At 37.4% G+C, this 22707-nt stretch overlaps 2 protein-coding genes across 4 annotated transcripts; one reads left to right on the top strand and one right to left on the bottom strand.

Moving 5' to 3' along the window:
- Positions 1-2463: 2463 nt before the first annotated feature.
- On the bottom strand, positions 2464-13178 carry ccnb3 (cyclin B3). Of its 3 annotated transcripts, XM_079425605.1 has the most exons (13): positions 13003-13178; positions 12603-12697; positions 12416-12496; positions 12278-12331; positions 11781-11881; positions 11547-11664; positions 11107-11205; positions 9853-9945; positions 9511-9648; positions 8604-8759; positions 6775-6924; positions 5990-6120; positions 2510-2996 (listed from the first exon to the last, which is right to left on the bottom strand). In XM_079425605.1, exons 2-13 carry the CDS (start codon positions 12675-12677, stop codon positions 2930-2932), a joined length of 1263 nt encoding a protein of 420 aa, XP_079281731.1. In that variant the 5' UTR covers positions 12678-12697; positions 13003-13178; the 3' UTR covers positions 2510-2929. The 3 variants fall into 3 exon arrangements, with proteins under 3 accessions (XP_079281732.1, XP_079281731.1, XP_079281733.1); XM_079425606.1 differs by lacking the exon at positions 12278-12331 and having other exon boundaries at positions 2464-2996; XM_079425607.1 differs by lacking the exons at positions 6775-6924; positions 12278-12331 and having other exon boundaries at positions 2518-2996.
- A 96-nt stretch (positions 13179-13274) lies between these two features.
- LOC306875145 (uncharacterized protein) lies at positions 13275-18880 on the top strand. Its single transcript, XM_079425582.1, has 4 exons — positions 13275-13588; positions 15410-15487; positions 15679-17256; positions 18273-18880. Exons 2-4 carry the CDS (start codon positions 15410-15412, stop codon positions 18444-18446), a joined length of 1830 nt encoding a protein of 609 aa, XP_079281708.1. The 5' UTR covers positions 13275-13588; the 3' UTR covers positions 18447-18880.
- The last annotated feature ends 3827 nt before the right edge of the window (positions 18881-22707 follow it).

Genomic DNA, 22707 nt, shown 5'->3' with positions numbered 1-22707 from the left:
AATTAATTACATAGCCTTAGATGGCACAATACAATTTCTTGTCATTTCAAGGTGTCTTCATTTCATGGATATTTTAAAAATGTTCATTAAACTTTTTTTTTTCCAAGTGGAAAAGGCACCGATTTCATGGAATGGCCCATTCACCCTCGAGTTGTTCCAAACCTGTATGGGTTTCTTTCTTCTGTTAAAACCACAAAGAAGATAATTTGAATAATGTTGGCAATCAAACAGTTGCCACTAACATCCACAGTACTGAAAAAAAGTAGCTTCCGGCTTCCCTAATATGGGCTGCACACTTTGTTTGACCTCACAAAATGCTTGATAGAAAAATCTGTTTATTTTCCTGTTTAAAGAGAATACGGAGGCGTGATATCTCAGGACAATTATTTCAGTCAGCCTATATGTTTCAGTGTGTAATTTACTGATACACAGACAGGAATTAACTTGTTCAAAACCAGATCCTATATTTAAAACCACTTAATTAAAATTGAATAAATAAGTTAAAAATAACAATGCTAAAAATGATAACATAATTAAGCTTATTTAAAATGGATCTAAGGAGCTTCAAATCATGCGACAGATGCATTACTGTAGCATCTTCTATAGCCTGAGTGTTGACTCTGGTAATTATTGTCATGGAGACAGATGTGCAGACCAGATGATGTTGGGTACACATCATTGACCTCTTTCACGTATTTTACATGTCCATTAGACAGATTCATGCATGTATAATACACCCATTAGTAAGCGGCACAGCTAGTCTCCGTGTCATCATGCTCTTAGTTTGATCTTTTTCACCTCTCACTAACACAGCTTCTGCCTGCTATTATGTAACTGCCATGTTTATGTGTCCCATCAGAGCTGCATGTGTTTGCAGCTGATTGTAATGAATTTTCAATTGTAAGGTAAACGCTTCTGTCTTTGAGGCAATTTGCTCCATGAAGCGTTTGTGGCCCAAATAGCATATCTGGCTCCACACTCATGCATTTATTTTTGGGTGGAAATGATCATGGATACAACCCAATTGCTTCGGGGTTCTGAAACAATTACAGGAAAATTGTTCAAAAACAATAGTCTGTTTTAGCAAAGATAAACAAGAGGTTGCACACAGAATGTGGATGAGGTGAAAAGTGATGTGTCATACGAGAGAAATTGGTTCAAAACAAGCTAAAACGCTGGAGGTTATGTAAAATTTTGCGTCACTGAAATTACTATTATTTGATATTGTACTGTTTTTAGAAGTAGCCTCTTGCTCTGTCATTCTCACAGAATACATTAGGATATAAGAGAAATGTCTGCAATTAACCACCGTTAATTGTTTTTGGTGCAGAGAGGCTGATTTTTATTCTCCTCAAGGAGAACACAGATACAATCTTTGTATAGAAACCCATATCTGGCATGGAATAAAAAATAAATAAAAAAAATTATCTGTTATAAGTTTATCAAATTCTGAGAAAAAAAATGAAGACCTGTGAAATTAAGAGTCACGATTACCCTGTTTATTTTTTATTATCCTGTGGCAGAAATAAGCTTCCGTATCTTTGTCTCTTGATTTCAATTAAATATGGTTTGGGACATTTATGAACTGGCATTACACTGACAGAACATGGCCTAAAGATGATTCAACAGATGGCTCTCCCATTTTTACTCCGCCAGATATTGATGTGTTGGCCTCCTTATCCCAATTAATGGAGTCACCACAGACATTTATCCACAAATGTTTAAGCAACCGATTATAAATGGCAATCTTTAGCAGTAAACAAATTCTGTGCCACTACTGAGAAATCGAGATTTGCATGTCAATTCTGCAGTCAAACTTAGGGATTCACAGCACACATGTGAAGGACTCAAAACCAAGCCCAGGATCCAATCGGTCAGTGATCAAAGGGTGCTGTCCGGCAAACACGCCGTCTGGGACGGAACGCACAATCATCAATGAGTTGAATAGAATAACAAAGATTAGAAACAACAGCCTTTGAAGCCCTGAGGACAGGCAATCAGCATTCTGCCATCCCAATGAGCAGGTCCACAAGACTTATGCTAATCAAAGCCTGTCCTTTCCTCTTTCAGTCCACACCTAAACCACACAGGAGAAACTATTTTAAGAGAACAGCAAAAAGAGCAAACCGCACCGAGAGGCTTGTTGTTCACTTTTGGCTGTGATGGATTGAACCGGCTCACAGCTGTGACTCTAGCTGCATCCAAAAACAACCAATAGACGTCAGAGACTGTTTGGACGTCAGAACCACCAGACAGTCTCTTCTGATAAACAGGAGTGGTTTCATACATTCAAGAATCACTGGGGCTGAGTGAGACGGAGGATAGTTATTTGTTTTTTTTATAGGTGCAATGATTTGAGTGTGGTTGAAAAGACATGTAGTATGCCTGTAGTTGAACGCAGACACACATTATCGATGGAGGATCTGGGTTCATGCTGCCTCCTACTGGTAGAACTGAGATATTACATTTTAAAAGGACTTTTATTTCAAATAAAATAAATGCAAGAATCAGGGAAATATGCAAAATACTTTTTTTTTTAATCAACCAGTGTTTTAAAAAAAAAAAAACACTTAAACATTAATAAAACATACAGACATGGCAAACTATACAAAGCAGTACAACAAAGACAAAACATATATGTACAAGATTAAGCATTAAAATGCCATTTTAGTAACGATATTCTATAACAATCCAAATCTAGAGATATTTAACCGATGAACGGTTTGTACTTTATCAGTTTTTGAAACACTGATAGGGTCACTGCTGTGATTTGGTCAAGAATAACATGGTTTGTAAAACAACTGAACAGCCAAACGTACAATGACATTACATGTAAATTTACACACATAAACACTTTATTTCAAAAGATTAAAATATAACATTAAATAATTATTTACAACGTTCGAAACATTACACACATTTTTTTGGGTCATTTCAAAATCCCCTCCAACGTTTCCAGACTCACTGTGGGGATCAATGCAACTTCAAAGAAAACCCTGTAAAAAAAATCAAAAAGTTAATAATCAAATGCCACAATCTGGAGTATTTAAATATGAGCAAACTGCTTCATTAGTCAAATGCTTTTAAGAAGTCAACATCTGTTGTAGGCAGGCGTAACATTAAATAATACATGTCAAAACGCCAATCAGGTTTGGGAAGAGCTTCAAAACAACACGGCAGTCATGCTGAGACTCAGATAAGCAAATAGAATCAAGATTTTCCAAACATGAATTATGACTAAACTTCATCCATCTAAACTTCTCAACTGAAGTATAATTTGTCCCAAATATTTTCTTTGCAAGGCTTGACAACAAACTTTAAAAGCACATTAATTATATATATAAAAAAAACATTCAAAACAGCAAACAACCCAGAAATGTTTAGACATAAACAGACCCAGCAAGAAACCTTTTAGTCAAAGTGTTATTTGAATGGCTGAGATAAGCTATCTTAAAACATTGCTGTATAGCATTTTAGAGTATCTAAAAAAAAAATCTAATAAACTAATATATATATTAGGGGTGTGCTCAAAATATCGATTCTTAGATACATACCGATATAATAAAAAAAGATACAGTATCGATATTCTAGCCCTTAGTATCGATACACCGCCCAGCCATTAGGGGGCGCAGCGGCGCCCGCGAGTTTCAAAAAACTCATGGAAAATGTTAAAGCAAGATGTAGCATTTAAGTGATTTCATAGTGAAATATGTTATGGCAGTACATGGTGTCACAAAAAAGAATTATAAGAAGATTTAATAAGAAGTTAAGAATAAGAAGAAGATTTTGTGCTTGTGTGAGCTCAGACTGTACCCTTGGAAAGTTAAATGTTGACTTGTGGTAATTTCCAGATTAATACAATTTGTGTACAATTAATCAGAGCACTTAAAGTTGCAAATATTTAAGCAAAATGCACTTTGTTATAATGCACTTCAGGGCTCGACAGTGCGAGCATTTCACTCGCATTTGCGACTAAAAATAGATGTGTGCGAACTGGAAAATGTATTTAGGAGCACAAGTGCGAATACAAAACAAAATACAAAACAGCCTAACTTATACAGTAGCCTATAACAAACGTATTAATTTATTCTGTTTATTTATGGACAAATTGCGATGCAGCCTCATATGATTACTTTAGAACTTTAAAAAGGCAACGGTTTAATTTAAATGAGCACAGATGAGAAGAAAAGCGGAGCGAGTTAAAGTGAAGACGCGCTGAATGACGCACATTCGCCACTAGAGGGCGCTGCCGCTGCCGTTACCCCGGTAACCCAGTAAACAAATCAGCTGCGCTACTTTCCTAAAACTGTGTAAATAATGTTTCACACTCAGTCATTTAGATATTTATATTCGCTTTAATCTTCACAATAGCCTCAAATAATTCTTACTTAAAGACTTAATGAGCTATTTATTTTCAAACATTGTTTCTAAGCTAAAGCATGGCCCATCCACTGATCTATAATAGAGAACAGCGGGCCTATCTATATATCAACGACTGATTCGTTATTATTGTTCAGTAACACAAGGTCCATTAGTTAACATGAAAAAAACAATGACTGCATTTATTAATAATGCTATCTTAATTTCAACTTTTAATAATACATTATAAAATCAAAAGTTGTCTTAATATAATTCAATGGAGCTAACATTAACTAACATAGTTGTATTTTTTATTAATCAACATTAACAAAGAATATTAACTACTGCAACAATTAGTTATTGCACATTTTTAGTTAATGTTAACCTGCTTTAACTAATGTTAACAAATGGGACTTACTTACCTATTGTTCTTTCGTTCATTTGAACAATCTTTTGCACTCTAATCTTGAAACACTTGTTTACTTTATATTTTTATGTATTTTTTATAAAAGTATTTTAGTAAATTATCTTTAATAAAGTTATTTAACCTGTTAGGAGGACAACACTTTTTTTCACTTAGAAATTATATATTGTGATTTAAAAACAAAAACATATACAGTCACAAAAGCTTCAATGATTATTGTGAAAATTTTATACTGACAGTTTAATAGGATTATAACTAATTACATAATTAGCCTATTAAATAGTGTCTGAAGTAAAATTATTTAAAAACCTTGTGTACTTTCTGTATTCTGATAAATTAAATAATGGTGCTTGTAAATGTCTCTTTGTATCCCCTTATTAAGCTAAAACACCTAATTAGAAAAATTTGCATTGCGCCCCTAAATGTTTTTAATGCGCTCCTAAATTTTTTGACTTAGAAGCACATGTGCTCCTTGGGGAATAGGTAAGCGTCAAGCCCTGCACTTTTGTCTTCAATAAATTGAAGAAAAATGCAGAGTTCTGTTTGTTGAGTAAATGTGTTCAGCATTAACTAATTGGCTCTGGCCCATGTATTTTTATTGAATCGTATCGAATCGTGTCACATTGTATCAAATCGTATCGAGACAGCTCTGTATCGAGGTACGTATCGAATCGTGACCTGTGTATCGAGGTATGTATCGTATCGCCAGGTTCTCCAAGGTATACAGCCCTAATATATATATATATATATATAAATAAAATAATTTCTTCCTTTGAAGTCTTGACAGCAAAATTTAAAAGCAAATGATTTTAGATAGTATAACAAATAACAATAGTAAATAAAGTAAATAAATAGATAGTAATTAAATAGAAATGTGCTGTGAAACAGCAAACAAACTAAAACTGTTCAGACCATAAACACACACAGCAAGAATCCTGTAGTTCAAAGTGTATTTGAATAACAGATTTAAAAAAAAAATTCAATCTTTTTTGCATTTTGGGGTAAATAAGAAGAAACCCAAGTTTTATTTAAAAAAATCTATACGTTTAGGCCTTTAATTGGTTTAGCACAGTTTTCACTTATTTTTGTTTTAACCCAGATACCTAATAATCCTGAGGTAACTGGACGGAGTAAAAGTAGAAACAAAGAACCTAATATTCCGGTTAATAATACATAATTTAACCTGCATGATGACTGATGACTTACTTGTGTGCATACTTGCTCCTGACGACGGCGAGTTTACTGTCCGGTGGGCTGATGAGCATATCATGAAGTTTTCTGACCACGGGTGCCAGATCCTCCACCCTGTATCCAGAGTGGAACTGCAAACACTGTGTCTGGAAACAGAAGTGGAACATCAGTCAAAACCTTCACACAAACACTGAAGTGTGATATCTGTGAAGCTCAGAGGAGTCTAATGATCCCTTGCATAAGGGATGTGAGACTTTAAGACTCCTGCCAAATATTTCATGATGGGAGAAGAAAATGCCCTCGAGCAGTCAATCATTTGAGGATATGACGGCAACAACATCCAGAGAGAATGTAAATGAATGCGCAAGAGTGTGTGCGGTGAGTTTTTAAGGTAATTGTACTTCATCTCGGACTTCTCTGTAGAGCCACACAGGACTCAACCAATTACTCAAACGTTGGTAAACAAAGTCCAGCTTCACTCTCATTAACCAAAATACCTTTGTCACAGTCTTAAAGGACAAACCAACCCACTGCTTAGAGTGTGTGTGTGCGCGCAAGGACAGAAATTAACATCCGTAATGAGCAGTTACCAGGCCATCACAGAGCTGTCGTCAGCTTTAGCTCATTTAGTGCTATCAGAAGAGCACAGAATACCCAAATCACAGCACACAGGGAAAAGCGTGTCTGTGTGTGTATCACCAAGGAACGGTGGCATTTTGTGAAAATAAAAGGTATAATTCATGAGCTCTGTGATTGTGCAAACGTTTTTTTTTTTTTAAAGCAAATAGGTAAACACATACCCATCCTCCAAGATCTTTAGTAACCAGAGCGATGAGCAGACAGGCAGAGGCGAGCAAAGACGCTCTCACAGGCACAAACTCCATCTCCAGCAAACTCAGCTCACATATAAAGCGCGCCAGAGTCAGTGTGTCCATACCTGCATTCACACACTGCCGGAAGGCGAGAGACAATTAATCATCACATACACAAGCCACAATGAGCATCCATACACTGACAAACTGCAGAGAGATGAAGTAAAGTTTTATACACATACAAAACCCACGCGCACACACACACACACACACACACAGAGAGAGTCAGTAGCAGTGCCAGTACCTTCAGGCAATGCAGATAAAGTACACAAAGCTCATCCAACCTTCCAAGATTTTGCAGTTTCCATTCTTGGCAAATTCAGGGCACAATTACTAAAGGAAGAGCTTCAGTGAGCCATAGCATGAAAGCATTGAAACGTAAACATCTGAAATGTAAAATTTGCTTGACTCTTGAATGTTCTATTCTTTGAATAGTTCATCCAAACTTTGTCATTTCTTTCCTCATCCTCACATTGTTCTACAGCTGTGTGCTGTTATTTTTTTTCTGTGCACAAAAGGACAATTTTTTTAAAGAATCTTCCAGCAGTTCCTATAAACCAATTGATAGTGTCTATTGCTGTTGAACTCCAAACAAATAAACGTAATACATTTAATAAATATAATTAATAAATTAATAAACAGAAAAATTACATTATGCTGCTATTGTTATTTTGGAGCTTAACAGCAATGGTCACTATGAACTGTCTCTGGGGGGAAAAACCTGCACAAATATTCTTCAAAACTGCATTCAATATACCCTACCGTTGTGAAAATTTTTAATGTTTTTTGAAAGAAACATTTCTTATTTTTAATCAATGTTGAAAACAATTAATACTGCACTTAACGTTTTTGTGGAAACCATTATACATTTCTCCAGAATTCTTTGATGAATAGAAAGCTATTTGGAATAGAAATATTTTGTAACATGATAAAAGTCTTTACTGTCACTTCTGGTCAAGTTAATGCACACTTGGGGAATAAAAGTCTAAGTTTTGAATGGTAGTGCAAGTTCTAGAGGTTTAGAACAATATGAAGGTGGGAAAAAGTAAACTATCCCTTTATCAATAAACACAGTCAATTAGATAAAAGTCCTTAGATAAAAGCTTTGGCATGAATAAGTGTAAGTGATCTGTTTTTTTTTGTCTGCTGTAATTGCTTTTCTTCAGAAAACTAAGCCACCGATTAAAAAGGATTTTATTTTTATTGTGGTCTTCTCTTAATTAATGTTCTTATAATTGAATATAAAGGTATTATTTGTCAATGTGCACTTTAGAAGCTAATTTCTTTGCAGAAAGAGCAATTAGTAAAACCAGCCATTCTGCCAGCAAATAAAAACACACAAAATAAGACATTGTTAAATCGCAGAGCTTTAACTAAAGCTCAATTAACTCAGCTGCTGAACATGAGAATAGATTGACAGCAGCAAACAGTGACAGCTGGTCACACACACACACACAGATTCCTCAGGGAATACAGAGGTCGTCACACCAGACAAACACAAAGACATTCAACGCATGCTACCCTGCATGGTCTTTCTTTTTGACTTTGACAAACACACACACACACATAAACACACATTTGATGTTAATCCTGGTGTGTGTGTCAGCTGACTCCAAAGGAGTTACTTTTACTTTACTTACTTTTGTCATTTAGCAGACGCTTTTGTCCAAAGCGACTTACAACCACCTGTCTCTTAGTTCCAGGTGTTAGTTCCACCTGTCTCTTCAGTGAGGGTATATACGTATGTTGTCTCTCACCTTGGCATAGCGACGGAGGAAGCGGTATGGAACCGGAATATTGAAGTCAAATTTCAGCGCCTGCAGGATGCTGATTTCCATGGCAATGAGCTGAGAACGCTTGTAGGCATCATCACAAATATATAGGAAATCATCCATGCAAGGTGGAGCTCGCTCCTGTGAGGAGACACCAGAGGGGGGTAACAACTGACAAATCACATAGTCACAGTTTGGTTTTTTTTGCACAGTATGCAAAAATACAGCACACTGTGCAGTTACTGCACCCCACAATCCAAAGTCAACTTGACTTTCTTTGTCTAGTGAGAGGGTTGTGATTTTCAATATCACTTTTTAGATCCATTTGACTGAACGGGAAAAAGGCATTTTTACACAAAATAGTATAGAAATACACAAAAAAGACCTAAATTAAAATAAAATGTATTATTTCTGATATTATAAATCAATGAGCAACATGCAACAGTGATAAGCAAACTACAGTGGTTTTTAAATATGTATGCATGTATGTTTGTGTGTATGGATGGATGGATGTATGCATGCATGCATGAATGTATGACAGTACTGTTTCACATACCTCAAAAATAAACAGTATAACAATGTGTAATATTATAAATCTAATATAATAATGCAGAATAATGTGCATTAGGTGGTAATTTATTACATGTATATTAAAAAATCTGCATGTCATAAGAGTAAAAAAAGCATAAAAATTATTCTGGATAATAAAATACTATACAACTTTTATTGGATTTGACAGAACCATGGATTTAGACTTCTATTAGGTTTTGTGTGTGTGCGTGTACAAGATAATGACTGTATGACTAAGTCCTTGAGTAATTACAATTAAGATCAGAAAAGTGTGAGTCTAAAGGAATGGCTTTCAGCTATCATGAGAAAGCATATGTCTTACCTCAAATTTAGAAGCAATGAGCATGGCAGTGGAACCAATGAGCTGTAAAGACTCCCGTTTGGCCTGGCTCACAGCCAGATAATGATCCGTCATTTTAACAGCCAGGTACAGAGTCTCATGATTCAGCTCAAAATTCTCCTGCAGAATAAAACCACATCAGTGCTTGTTACGTACGCTGTTACGTACGTAAGGTGCGTAAAGTTTGCGTGTAGTCTGTTTTGTCTGTGTTCCAGATTCCATTGGTCCACCAACCTGTCACTCTTAAGCCACCAAAAGCCAACAACATTTTACAAGACTTGTCAAAACAGCACATTTGAAATGAGGCCAAATACTGACACTTACCTGGACCTCAACTAGCCAGTCCACCAGAATCGCTCTCATATTGCTGTTCAGATTTGGCTGATCAGACATGTAGTCATGTAAGGCAAACTTCTCCTGTAAATAAAAGAAATGCAACACTTTAGCTTGATGTTGTCTTTTCCTCAGTTTGCAAAATCATTAAAGGGGTGGTCGACTGTTTTTTTTTCTAGGCTTGATTATGTTTATGGAGTGCAGTCTAACATGTGTTAATGCTTCCTTTTTAAAAAAAAAAACATTATTTATTTTACCTTAATTCCACTCCGCTCTGTCCCTTCTTCTCTAAACGCGCTGATGTTTTCCTGGCTTTATGAAGCCCCTCCATCAGAAATACACGTTGGGCTCAGATTGGTTAGCTGGTCCAGTGTGTTGTGATTGGCTAAACCGCCTCTAATGCGCGTCTGAACGTCCCGCCCCTCACCTCAGTGGCATGTGCTCCAGTTGTATTGTAAACAATGGCGTCGTCTATATTGCTTATTAATTTGAGCCCGATTTAGAGATGCAGAGGATATTAGTGAAGAGGATCGTGCAGAACCTGTGCAAGCACGGCTCTTAATCGTATGTTTGTTGTCTCATACTTTTAGATACGCTGTTATTTGTAAATGCTACTGCTTCTGTTAGCTTTTAATATAGTTTTATCCTGATTAAAGCTTTAATACAGCACGCCAACCGCACACACGTCCATGTATAACGCTTCTCATAGTTAAAATAAGTGTATAAATGGAACAGTTCATTGTTGGAGCTGAGCTGATGAGCTGACAATCTGAATGAGAGAGAGAGAGAGAGAGAAAAAGAGAGATGCAGAGCAGGGGGACGCGAGGAACAGAATTGAGAACCGCTGCTTTAGAACCTTGTGAATCCATTAAAATCGTTAGAAGACAGAATCGCGATTCATATGAATAGATTTTAACGTGCACCTCTAGTTTTCTCTTCATCTTCTCTAAAGCAGCACAACATGGCCTCGCCCCCTTCGTTACGTGTTCCTGGGGCAGGGTTTATCTGGGTTTGTGACGTAAACGAACCCGGGAAGTAGCACGTTGTAGTCCCTACGAGCCATTTTTGTAGGCATTAAACTGCCCGAATTTTAAAAGATGATATCTCCGTTTGCATTGCAATTTTGAGCGCCGCAACTTTGCAGATATTGTTTATACTAAAAAAAGTAACATTACACACTAACTAACGTTAAAAAAGTGAAATCTCAATCAACAACCCCTTCAATGAACTCACTACTAAACAAACCTCTCTGCTCTTGAGGTAGTCAAAAATATCTTTGGCGTACTCCACTGTATGTGTAGAGTCACTGAGATGCTCTGAATCAATGTCAAACTCAGGAGGGATCTGAAAGAAAGAAGATACAAGTTTTTTTTGTGTGTGTGTGTTCTTTATCTGTAAACAAGACAAAGAAAAACTCCTAATAACCCCCAAAATATTCATGTATGTACCCAGCAGGAAGAATTTAAGGAGCGATCTTTAATTACATTAGCATTCATTTGAATTTACTTTTTCATTTCTGCTTCTATATTTAATGCAATCTGTCTGTGGGGTTTCTTTTTGGCAGTAAACAGCTCCAAACTTTTCAACACCTCAGAAAATATTCACATTCATGCAAATTCTGTCATGGTTTAATAATATCCTGATCTTAATAAGCATGGCACCAGTGCAGCAGACCTAGGCCTTACCTCTGGAGCCAGTAGGTGTGGAGGAACTGGAGCTTTGGGAGAAGGTTCTTCTAGTTTCACAATATTGAATTCCACATTCTTCAGTTCCTCAAACTTTTCCTCTGAACTGACCACAGATCTGAGAGAAGAAAAGATAAGCAATCTAAATATTCTGGGCCAACCATGTCAAAGTACTTGTAAAACACCTCAAAGTAAGGTAGGGCAAAGATAAAGAGCTAATAAAGTATGACTTACTTTAAGTTGACATCATTCTTAGAAAGTACTGAGACCTTCTTCTGCAGCTTCTTGACAGGATCTTTCTTCTTGATGGGGTTGCTTAGCTCAATCTTGTGCGCCTTTTAACAAAAGTGCATTTTAAGAGTTTTAAAGAGTGGATTTTCACTAAACTAAACAACAATCTGCTGGCATTTTGTTCAAATAAACACGAGTCACACCAAATCAATCAAATTGGTTTGATCTGAGACAGAGAGAATGAATAGAAAGTGTTAGACAATTAGAGCCATCATTATAATTTGCATATGACAGCACATCACCTGGAAACCCAGACCCACCAAGAGAGTTCCCATCTGAGTTAATAAAAGGTGAAACCTCCTGTTTTTGTGTACAGTCTGCAATTTACTGCTTGAACATGAATGGGATTTCAATGAGACATGCAAAATCTGTGCCGATTTGCATCATTAAAGCAAACTCCTGGTGTTAGTGGGGTTACAAAATAGACGCTTAACACTTACTGGTTTGACATCATCAGAATTAAACCGAGGGGCCAAGAAACACTGAGAGACAGCCTAGTCAGGCAACACGAAAGCAATGAAACTGTGGTGCATGTACACATAAGCATGTATAAACACAAATTTAAATAGCACCCTTACATTGGTGATGTCCAAAAAAGCAGTTCTTTTCTTAGGGGCCCCTTGGGGAGAAGATGATGAGCGCTTGGTCTGTGGGCCATCCTGCTCAAAACACATCAACACAATTTTGATCAGATCAACAACAATCAAATCAACAAAGCTCTAATTCGTTTTCATATCCGGTCTGATCTCATGGTATAACTGTTACCTGGTTCTCCAGTCCTTTGGGGAGAAGTTTGGGGATTTTACTGGTGGTGGGCTTCTTTCCTCTTGAAAAAGGCATCTTGTAACGTTAGTTGTATCCTATTTCAAATGTAAAGTATACAAAGTTTGAATGAAATAGTAAAGATCACTATGCACTAGTGATACATAGTGCACGCACACGCGCACACACACGCACACGCGCACACACACACACACACACACACACACACACACACACACACACACACACGTTATGCTACACAAGGTTACTAAACTTTCAAACAAAGCTTGGAATAGAAATTGTTTTGACCGAAGGAAGCATCAAGCAGGTGGTTACGTTAAACAACAACACGCGAGAGACTTTTTCGTTTAGTTTTGCTAAAACTCAGCAAAAGCGATCTTACCTTTACTCGATACGCTGAATAACCTCAATTAAAGCAGGAAAATATATATATAACGTTATATATAAAAAAAAGAATATGTGCAAACATCCACGAAAAGTACAATGAAAAGCTATCCAGACTGAATCAGACACACAACACTGCGGTCTGCGTCCAAAACTACACGCAGCGATTTGATTGGCCGACCGCACCTCGCTGTAGGCCAATGAGCGTCGAGATAGAATGCCGTTGTTAAGGGGCGGGACAATAGAATTTTCAAAAACACACTAGCAACCAATAGGAATAGAGCTCGCCTTCCTTTGACTTTCTAGTAAAGGACGTTGAGAGGAATGTGCTTGTAATGACACCAACTGAGGTTCTGTTTATTAGATAAAATAATTTGAATAATGTTACGTAACTACTTTGCTTGTTGTGAACATTATTAATATTGTTGTCTTCACAATGAAGCCACACCTCCCAGCCACCCACACGCACACTCACGCAGTCTTTCACACAGGAAATCAGCGTAGACTGCAAACTGCGTGTGGCCCCATCATCCACAGACCCAATCTATCAAGACGAACTCGTTTGACTGATATCTCTCAACAAGGTATGGAAAGAAAAAAATATATTTTTTTACCAGTGTATGAAGAGGTACATTTATTTTGTTGATTATTATCACTTATATTATTTTATTTTATTTTTTTGAAGAATTTATTTTACCTTATTCTATTTATTTATTTAAATATACATATTTTTTACTTAAATTATATTTTCCCTTCTTGTTTTTGCCCTCTTGTTTGTCAACAATAGAAAGTTGTTAATTATGTGCAAGACAGATTCAGTTGTGTCTCAGTACTATAAAATATGGGGATGAAAATCATATTATCAGGCATTTTAAAGCCATGTTATGTGATATTTGATATGAGTTTGCATCTATTAGCCTACTGGTAAGATGCCTTTCATACTCTAAGCAGCAATTTTAAGGTGCAGTCTCTCTCCAACTTTGTTCTACAACCAAAAAGTGCTCTTAACGTGTTTCGCACATGCTTTCACTTCTCAACATCTTTTAGCAATTCCAGGGAATACGACAAATCCCACCTACAGCTTTTATTTAATGGGGCATTTTATGTCAAAGAGCATTGCATTTCCTTGGACCGGTTGGATCACACATTTTATTACTGCCTAGAAAATTTCCATCATCTGTGGTTTATCAGAGTCTCCTTTGAGTGTTTCATGTTTCCTTTGAAAATGTCAAAGTATTATAATACATAAACAATAGATTAGAAAACCTTTCGAGGTGATGTCCTCCACAACACTGCCCAGGAGACCTTTTATTTCCAATTCTCTTTAAATGTACTCAAAATCTAACTTGAACTGACTGCAGCTAACAGGTTATGCATGTGTTGTAGCGTTCATTGCCAAATTCAATAAATATGTGGGTGCTGCCGCTGACTCAAATTTGATGCTTATCAGAGCTTAAACAGACATCCTCTCGCAAGCCTCTTTTCGGTTTCTCTTCACACTCATAAGGCAACCTTTGTTTCTTTGGGTATGAGCTAAAACAATGATCTTTCATATCAGTCTTGATTATCAAGAGAAAGTCTGCAGAAAAATGTGAATTGAAGCATCTACCCTCGTACTTTCATACTTTCCTGTAAGTCACATGTCTTAGTTCCTGTAAGAGCAATTCTCTGATCACTTGCGGTTTTCAGTTCTTTTCCTCCTCATTTGAGACTCGCTTTTCTTTCGTTGTTTTTGGATTCATTTCGTTGGTCAAATATCTGTGTTTTGATTTTAAATGTACTTTTCTTTGCTTTATTCCTGAACTCTAATATCACCATTATCACATTTTCAGCTCTCAGGATGTACTGGTCAAAACACTTTACAAGTTAATGTTATCTATGGGAAAAATAAGGTGTTTATGGGGTGCGACCATGCACAAATTCTTTTTTGAAAAAAAAACAGGGTTTCTTTTGTCCTCAGCGATAATTGAAAAAGATCATGTACCAAAAGAGGATTGCTCAATTATGCTCTTGAAGATCTAGCTCCAAAGAATCACAGCCTTCAGTTTCACTTGAAAATCATTGGCAGGTGTGTTAGAAAAGAGTTGGAACAAAGCTATGCAGGTTGTTATGTCTCCAGGAGCATTAATAGGCAACCCTACACTAGAATATCAATGAACCTCTGTTAGCCTGTTGCCCTGAGATACAAAATAAACTTCATCATGGCTCAAAAACTAAATAAATAAATATATATATATTATTAGGGATGCACTGATATTAAAACTGAATGATAGTGATAACCCAGTAATAATTTGCCAAAAATAATTAGATGTTTTGTGCAATAATTATAATTTAGTATAAAAATGTATATGTGTGTGTGTGTCCCAACCCTAAATTATATCTTGCTCTATGTTTTTTTTTTTCAGATGATTAATGAGGATTGGCTGTGCAGCTCATTAAAGCTATGTGATCTAGTCACCACTTCAGAATCTGCTCACTCTAATGTAAGTACAGAAATTTTAGGACAGTATTTAATTAAAGCATGTATGTAAATACTTTACAGTTGCAAGACTTTTTATTATCTTCTAAATTTAGTTTACAACTATTGAACATCATAGAAAAACAACTAAAATATAAATTATATTAGCAACCTGTTGAAAGTCAAGTCTTCGTTTTTCTGTTATGACCTTCTCAGGACTCTGCGCAGGTAGTAATCAACAGTGATTCATACCCACAACCTGCTTATAACCCCTCATCAATCCAACACACTTTGGAAACATACAGCCATTTGCTGGATGTAACATTAGAACAGAACTTCGAGCCCATTCAACACTTTGCACAGATGACTGCCAAAACTATTATAGATTCAGCCATCAGGATCAGAGACCCAAGAGAATCCATCAAACTGAGAGGGGACGACGTTGAGATGCTGGCTGAAGAGTTAACTTTACAAGTCTGTTGCAAAGCATTGGAAGAGATGGAGAGGCATCATTACTCTGATGATCCATCTTCCAAAAGTGTGGAGGATAAAGAGGGGACTTATGGAAATGCATCGGCCCTGTGCTCCTCAGGTTACAACTGTGATAAAAACACATCTGAAATGGAAACAGTCAACAAGATGGAAGAATACGATGACACATCTACAACAGTATATGCCACTTCGTTGAAAAGCATGGCTAGTCTGGGCTCCATTGAGTACCCTGATGCTCCTCCAAGCACCCCTTTACTTCCAGAGATGATCAGGAGTCGAGCCAGTTTCACAAGGAAGCTCAAGGGAGGACTGGCTAAAGAGTTCCTTCCTTCACCCCCTCCACCGACCCCCAAAGACCACATGCAAACATTAATGGAGAACCAAATTACAGCCGCGTCTGCTGATTTCATGGTGAGACTGATGCGCTCACTTTCACTGGAGTGCTGTCGAAATGGAGGTCTGGAAGAAGACGAGAATGGAGAAGTTGAGGATGGTGGACTCCAAAGTTATGTTCCCGGTTTAACTGACTATTCAGCTCAAATTTCTGCAGATATCCTTCATTTTATCACCACAAATGAGATAAAAGTAAAGGATGAGGGTTGTGTGCAAAGCATGTGGGTTATTGCCGACCAATTAGCAAGTGAAATTGTCACAACATCTCTAGCAGAGGTGATGGTGAAAGGAGAAAGGAAGGTTTTAGAAGAAGAAACAACTTCATACTCAACGTATAAGGTAGAAGTGACTCCAGACACAAGGTCTAAGATCTCTGCAACGGACGGGGTCAAAGTTTTAGCTAGTGAGCTAATCATTAATGCTGTGGTTCATGCTTTTGCTAAGCTAGGACAGGGTGTGTTTAAACATGGAACCCAGCCACATCTTTCGGGCCAAGCTGTAGAACCACAGCCATGGGAAGAAGGGAGATATATAAACACACTGTGTAAAGACTCAATCAACTCCCACAAAGCCAAACTCCTCAGATGTTGCAGAGATAAATCAGAACTGAACCCTATTACAGATGACGCCATAAAAGTGAAATCATCGGTAGACACATTTGCCAACGACTTTGCAGAAGACGTGCTTCAGCATTCTGTGTGTGACGCTTCCAGCGTACTGTTTAACTATAAGCAATCTCAGGGAGCAGAATTTGGCCCAGAGAAAGACATTAAACCATGGGTAATCAAGATGTGTGCTGGGGAAAGTCCTGTCCAGGAACTGCAATGTGCTCTACTCTGGGCCGCAGCCTCTAAGAAAGGGACTAAAGCTCTTCAGTTTGAGCTGCCAGACAAAAGCCTTCAACAAAAGGTACAGAATATTACAGTTTTTCTTTAAGGCCAAGAACAAGAGCTATACTGATTACTATAAAGTTTTAAACATCAATTAATTCTGTGAGAATAGGAAAGTCCACACCACAGCTATAACAATAACGACACAGGAAAATAATTACTTTGGCATAACTATACCATACACTTATAAAGTATGTTAGTGCCCATTGGTGTGTATGGTAATATAATCATTCTTGGTAAGAACAGATCTTTAGCTGATGTGAAATTTTCTATTCTCATAGAATTAGAATGCTTATTAAAATGTAAAGCGTATTGTTATAGTTCTGGTTCTTGGTGTGAATAGGCTTTAACGCTGTATTTTTGAGGTGAGTTGTAACAGTATGTGGGGTAGGTTACCTATGACATGGACTACAGTTTTCATTTTGCACATGCATTTATACTGAAAATCAAACTTTATTTGTTCAGTATTATTTTGATACCAAGCCTCAATCATTTTGAGCATTTTAAATTATACATTTTTAATCATTTTAATTCAAAATAGTAAGAAAAAATATATATTTTATCCCAAAAAAGTTTTTGGAATAAATACATAAAACATAGGCTAACAATTGGTTTGGATGGAGAAACCGTATCGCAAATCCTTTATCCTGAGAAATTTACTTGTTCTGTATTATTTTATACCAACATCCAGTCAATAATGTTTAGCATCATAATTCAAAAATTTCGGAAAAAGGAAACATTTTATCACAAATAAAATGATTAAATAAATATATACAATAAAACATGTCAGTAACAATACCATAACAATTAAAAATATTTGCATTGAGGTCGCAGAAGAGGTAAATACAGAAACTTATTCAAAAATCAAATTAAAACCCAGAAGTGAATTGATCTGATTTTGTCCTGTAAATCCTTTTTAATATTTAAGTTGTTAAACTGACTCACCACAGTTGAGTTGAGTTAAAAGTCCTCACAATGAATTCTATCATTTTTATTGTAAAATAACTGTATTACTTTTTTATTACTTTCCCGTAGCTTTGCAGACTCTCTCGGAGTGCCCATCTGAATGGCTGGACGGTGGGTGCTTTGATGGCTTCTCTCGATTACTTTTGTGACATGCAGCAAGAGACCAGCAGAGGGCTCTATAAGAGCTCCGATTCTCTCCTGGAGTATTTGCGGCACCTGATTGACAATGTGCGCTTAAACTGATCTTGAAGCTTTACCCTTGCAGAACTGGTCAGTGATCCATGCAACACCCCCTGAAATAAAGACAGAAAATGGCAGAAATTAATCTTCATCCACACAATCTTTCACATTCCAAACATTAATAAAAGGAGACAAAGTTATAACAAAGCATACGCAGTTATCATCAATTTCTCTCTGACCCATTGAAAATGAGCACTTAAAGAGGAAACAGCTGCATGCACGCTGTCTGTTTATACCGAAATAAGATCTGCTGTCCCGGTCCAAGCACTCAAACCACAGCCATTATTAGGTAAGCGGAAATCTGACTACAAATCAGCTTTGGAAGTTAAAAGCACACCGACACATTCTTGACCAAAGATCCTGTATGTTCCCTGTTGTTATTTTTCAAAAATATGTCAGTACCTATAATAAAGTGTGTCTGAAAATGATAAACAGTGAATGCTGTATTGTTGAAGCTGTTTTATGATGGAGCTGTGCAGAGCTTTGCGGGGTATGTAAAAAGCAGGACTATTTTACTGCATCCCATTAATACTCCCCAAGCACTGATACCTAACATGGCAGGAATGCCCTTTAGCGAAAACCTGCATCTCACTCACTCCAACTCTTGGCGACCAGAGCTTGAAAATCAGGGACGTGCACACAAAATCACACATACTCATTCTTTGACCCTCTGCCTCGCTCTAGCATTCTCCCAGACATGCTCCTTTTTCACTTTCTCTCTCTCACACACACACACACGCATATTCTCATACACAAGGGGGACTGACTTCACAGCTGCAGTGTCAGTGAAGACACAATGGCTTTCAGTCCAGCCCCGTTATACGCATCTGGAGAAGTGTCTGTTCCAATGTCTGAAGAACCATCGCTGCCAAAAATGAGAGACGGCGAAAAAGCGTGCATAAGGAAAAAAAATAGCAGGAAAAGGGAGTGGGGAACCGAGAGAAGGGAAGAAGTGATTGCAACAGAGCTGACACATATAGAGTCAAATGGATCATGGGGATTCTGGAAAATCTCCCAACACCCCCCACCACTCTTTTCCCCAAGCTAGGACGCATCAATTTAGAGAGCCAGACACATGTAAAGGAATTCCTTACACTAAACAGACCTCATAGACTTAATGTACTCATATATTTTCTTTTCGTATCGCTCAAGCCTAGCGAAGCACTGAAGCGCAACGACTTAAGTCAACCGGGATGGCAAGCAATCCTTCGTATTTGTATGATCAAACGGGCCATAAAGGAGCCGGCGGAGAAGGGAGACCGTATGAAAGACTAAATAAATTCAAATAAAATGAGTACAATACACTTAACATGTTTACTCTGGAGAATAGGGATGTCTTATGGAGTTTTCACTCTTTGTAGGCCCTATATCTATCATGACGATAAGGTCATTGTGTGTAAAATATGACATTTTCTCTGTGATCTGCAGTTCGTAATGTGATACAATGTCTGTCATGCTAAATTGAAGGATAGTTCACTTAAAAAACAAAAACTCATCATCATTTACTCACCCTCATGTCATTCCAAATTGGTCTGTATTGCTTGCTTTCTGCAAAAGAAAAAGGAATGTGATTTTCTGAAAATTGGCTCAAAAGTGTTTTTGTCCATTTTGAGATCTCACTGACGTTCATTGCATGGACAAAACACTTTTGGTCATTTCGTCCCATAACATGTCTTTCTTTCAGACTAAAGTTTTTTTTTTTTCTGGTATTTTCTAACTTTTGGAGTGAAAAAAAAAAAAAAGAGATATCCAAAGTCTTTAATTCTAGTTTGTCAGCAAAAACCTGGCTTTAATCAATGTTCAGATTTATGTTCAGGAAGTGTATGCAAATTAGTGCATATTTAATTAGATAATGTCTTGCTTACATACTTGAGCATAACATTTCAGAAATCTTGCAATACGTGATTCTGTATAGCTCAGCATGTTTCTTACTTTTCAGATTCAAATGAGACCAGTCTCCCTTTTATGTAACTGACTTTTAAGACCAGTCTTGAAGAAAAAATGTGATGACTAAATTTTAAAACTACTCTAAGTTTGTGTCAGCTCTTTTCCCTATTGCCAGCACTAAAGGCCACTGCTAGAAATCATTCGACAGACAATCAGTAGCAGACATGAGAGATCCAGCCCTGAGGAGATGTCTCACATATCTATTATTTGCTCACCCCTTTCAATGCACTTCCATAGCAGAGACCAGCGATGATCTCCGGTCGAGGTGCGAGCATTGGTCTGGTTGGTTTCTCCGGCTGACCACGGGCCTTGACCAACCGAACATCAGACATCTGTCTTCCATCTCCACTAGACGCTAGTACAGACAAACATACGCTCCGGCTCACACACGATGCTCGTCTCCTGCTGTTTATGGATAAAACAGACAGAAAGGCTACAGATATATTTATAGACTGTTGAGAGGAGTGATATTTCGTGTCTCTTCAGTTTTACTGTGGACTGTTTATCTCAAGACGATAAATGAAAGTTCAAAACGGATGAAGAATGTAAGTGATAAATGTAATTTATCACTTTCATCTTCAGTGGTTTTAGTCAGATTACACAGATCAGTCTAGGTCATCTTTCTTTCTTTTTTCTTAATATATTTTACCTTTACACAAACAAAGCTCTGTTAAGTAAGTAAAGGTCATCAAAGCAGGTCCTCTGCATTTGTTATCTTGTCTTTCTCAGTCACACAAAAAGCCCACCAGCAATTTAGTTTGTTAATATAGGCCTATCCAAAGCCCAGGTTTAACATTCATTTTTAAGACTATATATTAAAAGGTCTAATATACAGGTGCTGGTCATAAAATTAGAATATCATGAAAAAGTTGATTTATTTCAGTAATACCATTCAAAAAGTGAAACTTGTATATTAGATTAATTCATTACACACAGACTGATATATTTCAAATGTTTATTTCCTTTAATTTTGATGATTATAACTGACAACTAATGAAAGTCCCAAATTCAGTATCTCAGAAAATTAGAATATTGTGAAAATGTTCAATATTGAAGACCCCTGGTGCCACACTCTAATCAGCTAATTAACGCAAAACACCTGCAAAAGCCTTTAAATGGTCTCTCAGTCTAGTTCTGTAGGCTACACAATCATGGGGAAGACTGCTGGCTTGACAGTTGTCCAAAAGACGACCATTGACACCTTGCACAAGGAGGGCAAGACACAAAAGGTCATTGCTAAAGAGGCCGGCTGTTCACAGAGCTCTGTGTCCAAGCACATCAATAGAGAGGCGAAGGGAAGGACAAGATGTGGTAGAAAAAAGTGTACAAGCAATAGTGATAACCACACCCTGGAGAGGATTGTGAAACAAAACCCATTCAAAAATGTGGGGGAGATTCACAAAGAGTGGAATGCAGCTGGAGTCAGTGCTTCAAGAACCACCACGCACAGACGTATGCAAGACATGGGTTTCAGCTGTCGCATTCCTTGTGTCAAGCCACTCTTGAACAAGAGACAGCGTCAGAAGCGTCTTGACTGGACTGCTGCTGAGTGGTCCAAAGTTATGTTCTCTGATGAAAGTAAATTTTGCATTTCCTTTGGAAATCAAGGTCCCAGAGTCTGGAGGAAGAGAGGAGAGGCACATAATCCACGTTGCTTTAGGTCCAGTGTAAAGTGTCCACAGTCATTGATGGTTTGGGGTGCCATGTCATCTGCTGGTGTTGGTCCATTGTGTTTTCTGAGGTCCAAGGTCAACGCAGCCGTCTACCAGGAAGTTTTAGAGCACTTCATGCTTCCTGCTGCTGACCAACTTTATGGAGATGCAGATTTCATTTTCCAGCAGGACTTGGCACCTGCACACACTGCCAAAGCTACCAGTACCTGGTTTAAGGACCATGGTATCCCTGTTCTTGATTGGCCAGCAAACTCGCCTGACCTTAACCCCATAGAAAACTTATGGGGTATTGTGAAGAGGAAGATGCAATACGCCAGACCCAACAATTCAGAAGAGCTGCAGGCCACTATCAGAGCAACATGGGCTCTCATAACACCTGAGCAGTGCCACAGACTGATTGACTCCATGCCACGCCGCATTGCTGCAGTAATCCAGGCCAAAGGAGCCCCAACTAAATATTGAGTGCTGTACATGCTCATACTTTTCATGTTCATACTTTTCAGTTGGCCAACATTTCTAAAAATCCTTTTTTTTTTCAAAATCAAATTTTTTTATTCAAAATTAAATTTATTCAAAATTTAAAGGAAATAAACATTTGAAATATATCAGTCTGTGTGTATTGAAAGAATCTAATATACAAATTT

The sequence above is a fragment of the Barbus barbus genome (assembly GCF_936440315.1).
Source record: "Barbus barbus genome assembly, chromosome: 1".
NCBI lineage: Eukaryota > Metazoa > Chordata > Actinopteri > Cypriniformes > Cyprinidae > Barbus > Barbus barbus.
Note: the sequence above shows the minus strand (reverse complement) of the source record. Positions and strands in the feature narration are given on the sequence as shown.